This window comes from Mus caroli, chromosome 6 (assembly GCF_900094665.2).
Source record: "Mus caroli chromosome 6, CAROLI_EIJ_v1.1, whole genome shotgun sequence".
Classification (NCBI taxonomy): Eukaryota; Metazoa; Chordata; class Mammalia; order Rodentia; family Muridae; genus Mus; species Mus caroli.
Window position 1 is genome coordinate 70,050,872 of NC_034575.1, and position 12,075 is coordinate 70,062,946.

General features: G+C 41.5%; 1 protein-coding gene across 1 annotated transcript in view; it reads right to left on the reverse strand.

Annotated features, from left to right (window-relative positions):
* Dnah6 (dynein axonemal heavy chain 6) overlaps positions 1-12,075 on the reverse strand; it is a 195,330-nt gene that overhangs the window by 149,318 nt on the left and 33,937 nt on the right. Inside the window, exons 12-15 of the mRNA XM_021164519.1 lie at positions 10,157-10,277; positions 8,278-8,429; positions 6,955-7,107; positions 574-825 (exon numbers count right to left, since the gene is read on the reverse strand). Of these exons, the coding sequence (XP_021020178.1) occupies positions 574-825; positions 6,955-7,107; positions 8,278-8,429; positions 10,157-10,277 (678 nt within the window). The remainder of the gene's footprint in view (positions 1-573; positions 826-6,954; positions 7,108-8,277; positions 8,430-10,156; positions 10,278-12,075) is intronic.

Here is a 12,075-nt window from a genome sequence, read left to right on the forward strand (position 1 = left end):
TAGAGGTGTAGTCTAATTTCTGAAACTTTTCCCTAATAAGGAAAGCTAATGCAAGTTAAACAAATAATCTCTACCAATTTATATAATGCCTAATATTAAAGGGGAATTTGCCAATATCCTCAACAAATTTTACATTGTAACATCAGCTACAAAACAAGTTAGCAGACAGTAAACACACATTTCAAAATACTAAATATCAACCAGAAGGAAGATAATTGAATGTTAAACACAGGCTTAGCTTAAAGTAGCCTAAAACTCACTTAGTACATTATAAGAAGGATTCTGAAATGAAGTTTTAAATAGCAGCTTAAAAAATTGTTTAGAATAAAACAAAAAAAAACCTTGTTGAAATGAAATATAGTCTCTAAATGACTTGAAGAATAAGTTTTAAGGTTCTCATCACAAAACAATCATTATGTGATGTGATAGACAGATTAATCAGCTTAATCAATTCTATCATATACATAATGACACACATAAATACATACAACTTTTCTCTGTTGGTTCTACCTGAATTCTAGAGACCCGTAGCCATCAGACTGGACCGGTCACTGCAAAGACCCCTCTGCTCACCTGTGCCAGCAGCTTGACTTCATTCACCTCATTGTTGAGATCTTCAAGGTCCCGACCCAAGTGCAGACAAAACTGTTTGATGCTTGTTTCTCGATCACCCACAGATTTGTCAATGGCATTCCGGACGGCAGTTATAGATGGCTTCATAGTGGCAAAAACGGCGAAGTCTTCGGGAGGTGTGGGAACCTGATACTGTTCAATGAGCTTGTACATCTGAACCACTACATTCGCTTCCTCCTCCAGGGTTTCGATCTACATAGAAATGTCAGTCATAAAACACAGTGGACTATTAGTGTTTTCTAATGGGGGACTCTCTTATGAAATATGAACATCAAAGTGTTAATGTCTGAGTACATTTGGCATGGCCATCTAATTGACTGAAACTGGTCACGTGATAAATACAAGCATCGCTACAGTACGGGTAACTGGATAACTGAGGTATGAGGTAAATGGTCAGAGCTGAATATACTTGAGTAGTTTTAGAAAATAAAATCAGCTAGTCTCTCTCTCTCTCTCTCTCTCTCTCTCTCTCTCTCTCTCTCTCTCTCTCTCCTCTCTCTTCTCTCTCTCCTCTCTCTCTCTCCTCTCTCTCTCTCTCTCCCTCTCTCTCTCCTCTCTCTCTTCTCTCTCCTCTCTCCTCTCTCTCCCCCCTCTCTCCCTTCCCCCCCTCTCTACTCCCCCTCTCTCCTCCCTCTTTCCCCCTCTCTCCCCCCTCTCTTCCCTCTTTTCCCTCTCTCCCCTCTCCCCCTCCCCTCTTCCCCTCTCTCTCCTCTCTCCTCCCCGCCCCCCTCCATTTCCTGTTCCTTGCTGCATTAAACAATGTGTCACCCAGTTTTAAGACCATATATACTATGATTGTTTACATATGAGTGTCAGGGGCATGTACTGAGCAGCAGTCACCCTGGAGCAGCCCCTGAAGTTTGGGCAGGCCATGTTCCTAGTTCACAGGTTCAGAACCCAGATCTATAGTGATGCTTCACACTAATTCACTAAGTTATTTTACAGCAGTCCAAATGGCTACTCAGCAACATTGATGGTCTACTTTCAGTGGACCGTATATTTTCCCATGTTCTCTAGGTTTTTTTGTTTTTTGTTTTTGGAAACAAATGATCCTGCGGATTGGAGGAAATCCCTTACCCCTAATTCTACCACATGGTTATATAAGCTGCCATGTCACAGAGTTGGGACCTGGAGGACACAGTTCCAACTGACCTTTCTTTTGAGCATAGCCAGAGTTGGCTGTAGGTATGATCACAGCTACCTGCTTTTGCATAGAAGCTGACTACAGTTCCTTAGCATGAAACCTAAACTGCGGGGAGGTTTGTGGAGCACAGTTGTTAGCCTGTAGCTTGCAGGGCAATGGCCTCGGGAAGCACATTCACCTAGGCTGGTGTGCCTGCCCCTCCTAGAGTTTCTGACATAAAAGACCTAAGCAAGGTGTTCAAGGATGTGGCTTTCCAACAAACACCCAGGCTCTGCTCGGCTGGTGGTCTGGCCACTATGGGAAGCTGTTTTCCAGAGAGGAGCAGAGCTCAGGGATGATGGGAAGGCCCATTTGATCCTTTTCCCTGTGCTCCTCTTGTCTCCTCCCCTCATCCCTTTTATCTCCCCCTAGCTTGCAGACAATCTCAAACTTAGAATGCACTTTTCACTTTCTTTTAGTAACAATTTATTATTTGGTGTGTGTGTGTGTGTGTGTGTGTGTGTGTGTGTGTGTGTACCTGAGGAGGCCAGAAGACCCTCTGGGGCTAGAGTTACAGGCAGTTGTGAACTGCTTGATATAATAGGAATTCAGGTCCTCTGGAAGAGCACTGATCCCTCTTGACTTCTGAGCCATCTCTCCAGCTTCATTTTCTAAGTTACTCACATGAGTTTGGGCAGCTTTCCGCAAAGTAACTAGCACCTGAAGCTAGTTATAAGTAGACATAATTAATTCTCTCTGCATAAAAAACAATCAGTTATATCTCTTTTGAGGGCTGGCTTGACTTACATCTGCCCTGGGATGGGGGTACAAGTTGGGGTGGGGGCAGCTCCTGATGGCCGTGTTTGCTACTTACTACTTGATGAAGCAGCAGCTTCTGGAGACAGAAAAGTGAAATGACCCCCCTGCCCCCCCCAAGAGAAGCAGAGCAGACAGATGGAGAGGGAAGTCTATAACTGTCCTGTCCTGTCCATGTGCAGATTCTGGGCCTAGTTACCCTCGTGACGGAAGGGGGGAGTTTCCATGGAATGGCCCTGAATCCTTAAAGGAGGACTCCATTTTGCCCTAGAGTAGGTCATGTAAAGTTTGGCTCTTTGTGCAAACACAATAATACACACATAAGGATACATTTTTGACAACTTTAGTCATCAGGGATGCAGCAAGTCTGACTAAAAAACACAATTATTTGCCTCTTCAGTAAGGGGTTGTTCCCGAAATAAACAAGGCTGCTCTTTTGTAGGTGCGTGAAGGAGGCTTGACTGTTAGCTCTGTCAATAACACATAACCAACCTTTTACACCGTGACACTTCTTCAAATTCTGATATTTTAGAAAGTGATTTATATCTACTTCAAAGCCAAACCGAGAGTAATGAATTTAGAGAAAATTAATTATTGGAGCCAACTGTTATATTGCTGTCACAGGGACAAGCCTGAGGAGGAATCAAGTATCCAGGGGGAGAGAAAGCAAGAGAGGCACACAAAGGAATAGGGGGTGTCTCTACCTAAGCTGGTTTGAGTTGCTTTTTTCCACTTTCAACAGAAAATCCTGAGCTGGTAGGTAGACGGAGGCACAAAGGATTTCAATGTCTATGAAGACCTACGCCCATGCTACCACTTACTGCAAAGCAGACCTACACTGTGCTTGAGAAGGTTGGCTTTGTGGTGAAAGACACTCAGATTCGGATGCCAGCTTTAAACACGCAAGTTCTGTGACCTTGGCTAACAGCCCGTTTTAGTTTGTTTCCTCAGCTATAGTATCTGTGAGAACTGAAATGTAAGGCATGTAAAAATCTGATGTGATGCCTGCGGAGTGGTTAGAACTTGGTTAAGTTTAGAAGCTGTTAGAAATCCAGGGCATCCATCGTTCTCCTTGCCCCTTGCCTGAAAGCGTTTATGATATTTAGGCCACTGTTTCCTGACTCTTATTTTTTTTCTTTTCTTTTCTTTTCTTTTCTTTTCTTTTCTTTTCTTTTCTTTTCTTTTCTTTTCTCTTCTCTTCTCTTCTCTTCNCTTCTCTTCTCTTCTCTTCTCTTCTCTTCTCTTCTTTCTCTTCTCTTCTCTTCTCTTCTCTTCTCTTCTCTTCTCTTCTCTTCTCTTCTCTTCTCTTCCCTTCCCTTCCCTTCCCTTCTCTTCTTTTCTTTTTTTAATTTAAGTTTTATTGCATTATGATGAAAAAAGATACATAATTTCAATTTATCTGAATTAGTTAACATTTAAAAACATGTTTTGAGTAAATAGATTTACATCACATTCTTCTTTCCCTCTTATACTCCAACTCCTCCCCGAGAGCCCCCTTCAAAGCCTGCAATACCTTTCAATTTTTATCATATTCTTTAAAATTCATAAAATATTGTAACAATAAAAATGAATATTATAAAAGTTGTTTGATATAAAACAACAATCAATTTAACAGTCTTATGCAGGTATTTGTATACAGCGATACTTAAAATACATATGTTTTTCTCAATATAAATTTTAAATAACTCAAAATATATTAACTGAATGATATTTTAAAATAATATTATCACTATTGGCTTGTTTTATTTTGTTTGTTTTATTGAGACCGGGTTTCTCTGTGTAGCCCTGGCTGTCCTGGAACTCACTCTGTAGACCAGGCTGGCCTTGAATTCAGAAATTCGCCTTCCTCTCCTCCCAAGTGCTGGGATTAAAGGTGTGCGCCACCACGCCTGGCTTCACTCTTAGCTTTTTAATGAACATAAATAGATAAAGTCTTTCGTTTGTTTGTTTTGTTTTTAGTAGAGCTTAAAATCTTGGCTTTTACTGTGGTACAAACACAAAATAAGAACAGTTTCTGGACATTGGAGTTCATTGTAATAAGGCTGTACTTGAATGTCCCTCACATCACCAAAGGATTTTACCTCCACAGTAGATAAGCTAAGAGTTGGCAGTTCTGCTGCGCCAAGGAATGAATTGTAGGCATGATTTTTGGGTACAGATTTCTTGCTACGATCAAAGCTATTTGACTTGAGTGATTGTTGTCATTCTCAGCCCGCAGGAAACAGGGTCCATTCATCATTCATTTAAGAAACGGTGTGTGTATTAAGATGGTCTATCCATGAAGTCATTCATCAACTGTTTCAATGAAGAATGGTTCTGCTTGGAGGGTGGCACAGACGTTAGGTGAGGGTAAGATTCTGGTGCATTGGCTGTGAGGATTTTGAAAAGCATTCATCTCAGAACAAGAGTAACTTATAAAGTCTTCTTTTTCAAAATTGATACAATAATTATAAATATCAAGCAAAGCCTTTAGTCTCACTCTTTTCTGTTCTCTTACAAGCCACCTTCCAAATTAATTGCCTACATTTCTTTTGGTTGTGTAAATAATTTTGAAATACATAAGCAGTTCTGAAAACCATAGTATAGTGTAAAAACTTCCAATAAATAATCCTACTAATAGAGAGGCTGAGATAGGAGAAGCATGATTTCAAGACCATTATGTGGCACACAGCAAAACTCTGTCATATACAAACAAGCAGAAAGTGTATATGGATTGTACAATATTGAACTATTTCTCCCATTACCAAATTAAAAAGACCACGGGATGACAGCCAACAAATTTCTAGTTCCTCATATTTTTGAATTTCAATTAGGATATGTTGGTAATATTAATTTTCATATTAAGAGATATTAAGGATATTGTTATTTCCTGTTAATTTTATTGTTAGAGGTGAATTATGTTTGTGTGGGTTTGTTGAAAGATTACTTTCTTGCTTCTTCTAGGGTATAGTTTCACTCCTTTGCATTGGTGTTTTCCATCTATTATCCTATGTAGGGCTGGATTTGTGGAAAGATATTGTAGAAATTTAGTTTTGTCATGGAATATCTTGTTTTCTCTGTCTATGGTGATTGAGAGTTTTGCTGGGTATAGTAACCTGGGCTGACATTTGTGTTCTCTTAGGGTCTGTATGACATCTGTCCAGGATCCTCTAGCTTTCATAGTCTCTGGTGAGATGTCTGGTGTAATTATGATAGCTCTGCCTGTATATGTTACTTGACCTTTTTCCCTTACTGCTTTTAAAATTCTTTCTTTGTTTAGTGCATTTGGTGTTTTGATTATTATATGACAGGAAGGATTTCTTTTCTGGTCCAGTCTATTTAGAGTTCGCTAGGCTTCTTGTATGTTCATGGGCATCTCTTTCTTTAGGTATGGGAAGTTTTCTTCTATAATTTTGTTGAAGATATTTACTGACCCTTTAAGTTGGGAATCTTCACTCTCTTCTATACATATTATCGTTAGGTTTGGTCTCCTCATTGTGTCCTGGATTTCCTGGATGTTTTGGGTTAGGAGCTTTTTGCTTTTTGCATTTTCTTTGACTGTTGTGTCAATGTTTTCTTTTCTATGGTATCTTCTGCACTTGAGATTCTCTCTTCTATCTCTTGTACTTTGTTGGTGATGCTTGCATCTATGACTCCTGATCTCTTTCCTAGGTTTTCTAACTCCAAGGTTGTCTCCCTTTGTGATTTCTTTATTGTTTCTATTTCCATTTTTAGATCCTGGATGGTTTTGTTTCTTTCCTTTGCCTGTTTGGTTGTGTTTTCCTGTAACTCTTTAAGGGATTTTTGTGTTTCCCCTTTAAAGGCTTCTAGCTGTTTACCTGTGTTTTCCTGTATTTCTTCAAGGAAGTTATTTATGTCCTTCTTAATGTCCTCTATCATCATCATGAGAAGTGATTTTAGATCTGAATCTTGCTTTTCCAGTGTGTTGGGGTATCCAGGACTGGCTTTGGTGAGAGAATTGGGTTTTGATGATGCTAAGTAACCTTGGTTCCTGTTGCTTATGTTTGCTTGCCTCCTGCCATCTGGTTATCTCTAGAGCTACCTGCCTGGCTATGTCTGACTGGAGCCTGTCCTTCCTGTGATCCTGGCTGTGTCAAAACTCCTCCAAGTCAAGCTGTCTCTGTGATCCTGTGACTCTGGGATTCTGCAATTCTGAGATCCTGAGTGTGTCTGAGCTCCTGGGAGTCAAGCTGCCTTTGGGATCTTGAGATCCTGGTGTGACCAAGCTCCTGGGATCCTGGGATCCTGTGATCTTGGGTGCATTGTAGCAACTGGGAGTGGAGCTGCCTCTGGATATTGTGGGGCTAGCTTCGGAGTTCGTGCCCGAGGTCTGCTCTTATTTTTTCTTGAGATACTGAATTCTCAGAGAACAACCAACTTACCCGCTCCTGAATTTCATCAAGGAAAACTAAGCTGTTGACATATTCTATGGTAGTAGTTGGCATAAACTCGAGTTTATATTCTGCATCTTGTGCCTCTGAGATGATAGCATCCACCTTTTTCTTGCTCAAACAGGGAAGCATGGAATTTAGCACCTAAGAAATAAAGACAAAGATAAAAATAATAAGCAATTGGGTATTTCTGCTTTATAATAGTAGCTTAAGTTGACAGGTGTTGACTCAGGAGGTATGGGAATCAGAGCAGTGTGTGAAGACAATCTCTCACTAAGTAACTACTTACCAAACACAACAAATGCAAGGCTAGATTCTGACAGTCACTCAAAGCACACAGCTTATGGGACAGTGCTCAGTTCTCTGACACCTTTCAGGATTGTCTTCTGGTCCTCTGTCTTACACAGTGGACCCTAGGCTGACCCCTCAACTTTAGGCCCAGGTCTACTCTTTTTCTATTGGGAAGCAACCATGTGGTTAGAAAGAAACAGATCTCCTCTCCAGGAAGAAAGATAAAGTTTGACTCATCCCAGGGTGAATATGAGCAAGGTTTCTTTTGAACAAAGTGACTGGATTAGGGTGGGCTTTTGACTGTGCTAATATTTTATTTATTTATTTATTTATTTATTTATTTATTTATTTATTTTAAGGCTGAGGCAGATGTGTGCTTAAAACCTTAATCTCTTCTTTCTCATTTTATAGAGCTAAAGAAATATCTAGCCTGGGGAAACTTTCAACCACCATTTCATAAACACGAAGCAGTGGTCACTGTAGCAGGGTGGCACATCGAGAGCTTAGAAAGGATAAAAGAAACCAAGTACCTAGACACGTCCCAGGGACACTGGGTGGTCACTCAATGTCTGGACATTCATGAATGTAGAAGTTTTCCAATCACCTAAGTTTGAGTTTTGTTTTCTTTGACTTGGTAGTTGGTTGTGAAAAAAAAGTTGACATTAATTTGTATTTGTCCTAATTATATCTTTTTACAAAAGAGGATGTGTACTGGTGTTCTGCCTGCATGTGTATATGTGCACCATGTGTGTGGCTGGTGCCCTTAGGGATCAGAAGAAAGCATTCAGTCCTCTGCGGATGCTACAGTCAAAGAGACATATATGGTATCTACTCTTATTATCATTTTAACTATGGTGTTTGCAAATATTCCATACATTAAAAAGGAAAATATTGATCTTTGTGCATTGTAAATGTTGAAAATCACCATAAGAATATTGGTGATCCTTTATTTGCGTATGTGTGTGTGCACACACATGTACACACAGACACACATAAGTGACTCTTTTGCTAGCTCACACTTACTTCCAAGCATCGCAGCGGTGATGGGATCAGCTTCTCCTTCAGCTGCTTGGTGTCGATAAGCAGCAGGCCTACGTTTCGGGTGGGTCTCAGGGCTACTGAGTCCTTGTGCTGCTTATGGTATTTTTCCAGCTGGGAACTGAAGAATTGGACATCTGCAGAAAAGACGGTGCAGAAGTGATAGTATCTTTCACATTAGATTTTTAAAGCAACAGCCTACAGTAGATTAAAAACCACCCCAGCCTGAAGGTCATTAAGCAACCACAACAGATGTGAAGCAGGCAAGGGGATGGGTGAATGAGAGCCCCTCTTCTCTGCTGGTGGGAATGTAAACTAACCCAGCCAAAGGGTAGCCAACGCAGAGTCATATACATCTACCGTATATAACTTATGCTACATTATATATACCATCCTTAATTGTTGAGATTATAAATAGAGCTCTATCTCTCCTGGGTGTGAAGCTAAAGGACTCAGGGCAACATATCACAGAGACACTGCACATCAACGTTAGTGTGGCTCTGTTCCATTCACAACAGCTAAGTTACAGAAACAATCTCGATGCTTGTCAGTGGAAATGGGTAAAGAAAATGTCATTAATATACACAATGGGTTGTTTTTTTTTTTCAGCTGTAAAGAATGAAGTTATGTCATTCGCAAGAAAACAAATCAAGCCAGCCTCTGAAAGGCTAATACCATGTGCCATATGCGGTTTGTAGATTTTGTATAGATACATATATATGTGTATGTGACATGAAAATAGAAATGAAATTGTCCAGAGAGAATTGACTAATTGTTTTGTTTTCTAAAGTGGGGCCACAGTTGGCATCTTTAGCAATCTAGCATTGGTTGAAAAAAAAAAAGAGTCTTGTTCACAGTATTGAAAGCTAAGGAGTGTAAGAAGCAGGCCCACTGCCTGTCATCTCCCTCTGTGTGGGGGCAAAGGGGTGTGGCTGCATGCTCGAGGCCTTGCTTTTCCCTAGTCTGCAAGCAGTTCCATCATAAAGTGTTCACAGGCCCTACTTCATCCTTTGCCCCTCCCCACCAGAGCCTCATTGGAGGTCCTGGGCCGTCAGTAAATATTGTTATAGCTGAGGGAGCAGGGAAGAGAAGGAGAATAAAAAGGAGGAGGAAGAAGAGGAGGAGGAGAAAGAGGAAGAGACACAATGCCTGTTCTTTCACAAGATCCCAGATAAATCATAAAAGAAGAAGCCATAGGCTGCCCGTGTAGCTCAGTGCATACACCAGGCCCTTCATTTAACCCCTGTGAGTTGGATGATATAAATTATTAAGATGGTTTTTTGGAATAGATCTACTTTGTGTTCAAAAACCATATTTTATAAAACAAAAAATCAGATTTTTGCTCTGGAAAAGACATCCTGTGAAAGCCGTCTGACTCCTGTCACACCCAAGAATAAGGATTCTAATGGAATGGTTTGTCCCTGGGCCTGAATTCAACAAGAAAAGTTGTTGATCATCCTCACCAGGTCTCAGGGTGGTATAGGAAGAAAAAAATGTATCTTGAATTTCTGAGACAGAGGGCTTCTGTAAGCCTTGCCTGGCAGGAATGGTAGAATCCCACATCCTTTTCAACTCTTCATAAGGCACATAGGTCTTAGAGCCCTGGTACTCGTGGCAACCTCAACAGAAGGGCCACACATAACTGAGGAACCGCCCCACACTTTACCAGATACAGGGATGCGGACACAGAGGAAAGGACATGAGGGATTCCATGGGAAATACCAGACGTGCACAAAGTCCTGCCTTTGCCTGGTCAACTGTTTCAGGTCAACACTCGGTGTCACTGAACACCACCAAACAGAAACCCAGAAGATGACAGATCTTGTTATCTCGGTCAAATGTGCTTTAGTGAGGGCAGACTCACCAGGCTCCTCCTGCTTCAGGGCCTCTAGATCCAGACTCTCGTTTTCCTTGAAGAATAACTGAAACTTTTCAAATGTCGCTGCGTACAAGCGTGCAGAGTCGAACGCTGCATGAATTGTTTCCTAAGTGGTGACAGATAAACAAGACTGATTTTTTCCCCTAATATTTCTAGTTACGTGTGTGTGTGAATGTGTGTATGAATGTGTGTGTGACTGTGTGTGAGAATGTGTGTGAAAATGTGTGTGAGTATGTGCACATGAGTGCAGGTGCCCATGGTGGACAGAGGCGTCTGATCCCCCAGAGCAGGACTTCGAGATGTGAGCTGCCTGGTGTGTGTGTTGGAAATGAAGCTTGCACCCTCTGCAGGATCAGTGTGTGCGGTTAACTTTGGAGCCATCTTTCTAGCTCCCAAGGGAATTTTTTCCTGAGTAGAATTTAATCTAACACACACACACACACACACACACACACATACACACACACACACACACACAGAACACATCACACCATAGAAAGAGCACACCACACCACACAGCACGCATATGTAGATCTCAGTTCTCTATTTTTCTACCAGCCAATAAAAACCATGAGTTCATGACTCTAATCTCAATGCAAAACCATTCAGTTCAGAGCGTGGTCTTTCCTTCCCCACTTGTTAATTCTTTGAAGATATATAATCTCTTCATTCCTGTGCTGGTTAGGGTTTTGGGTTTGTTTTGTTGTCACTTTGCTATGAGCTAGAGTGATCTTGGAAGAGGGAACCTTAACTGAGGGATTCCCCACATTAGATAGTCTGTATGCAAGTCTACAGGGCATTTTCTTGATTAATGATTGGTGTGGGAGGGCCCAGGCCCGTGGGGGCGGAGCCATCCCTGGTTTGTTTAACAAAGCATGCGGAGCAAGCCCTGAGGAGGGAGCTAGAAAGCAGCCTTCTTCACTGTCCCTATGTTAGTTCCTGCCTCTCCCTGCCCTGACTTAACTCACTGACTGACCACAACTCAGCTGTAAGCTGAAGTAACCCTTTTCTCCCCAGGTTGCTTTTCGTCTCGATATTTCATTACAGCAATAGCAATCTAACGAGTACAACTGCTCACAATATGGTTTTACTTATTTGTTCAACTGTGGAACACACAGAAAGTGGTGTGGGATTGCAGATACACTGATTCCACGGACAAAAGCAAGCTCAGAAGTTAGCATACGGTTATGTGGCCAAAGTCCTAACTACTATGTTCAAGTTTATGTGGGGCCCTGAGTTTCAAACCTTTCATTAATAATGATGAGGAGGAGGAGGGCGATGGTGGTGGTGGTGATGATAAACTTGCTTTCATCCTCATCTTCCCATTCTTCAGTGTGGTTATGTTGCTCAACTAACTTGGATTTATTTGTTTTTGTTTGTACTTTATTCCCCCTCCACTCTTGTTTAGCACTATATTAACCCTACTCTCAGAAGGGTTACTCTCCGTGTTGTTTGCACTGCATACCCACCACACTGACCCTTCCTGAACCATTTCCACACTCTCCAACACAGAGCTGCTGGTTTCCTTGGCTTCTGGTTTACAGGCCTCTCTGCCCTGCCCCCTTTTCTGACCCAAAAAGGACAGATGACAGAAAACTCTCTCTTGGCTTGCTCACTTCACAGTGCGTCTTGGATGTCACTCCATACAGTTAACCGCTGTCTTCCTGCCCGCGGATGGGTATTTTGATAGTTTCTGATGTTTCTGCAATCAGAAGCAAGATGCTAAGAGTAACCTCACGTGTATGTTCTTTTCTATCTCTGACCCTGGGTTTTCAGGTGTGTCTAGAGGTGGCATTGTTAAACCAAAAAGCAAATGCACGTTGAGTTATTTTTCCCTCATACAATGCAGGTTCTTTATTCTCTGCATGGCTGCAGTGGTGCAGGGCGTCGTTAGCCCACAGAAG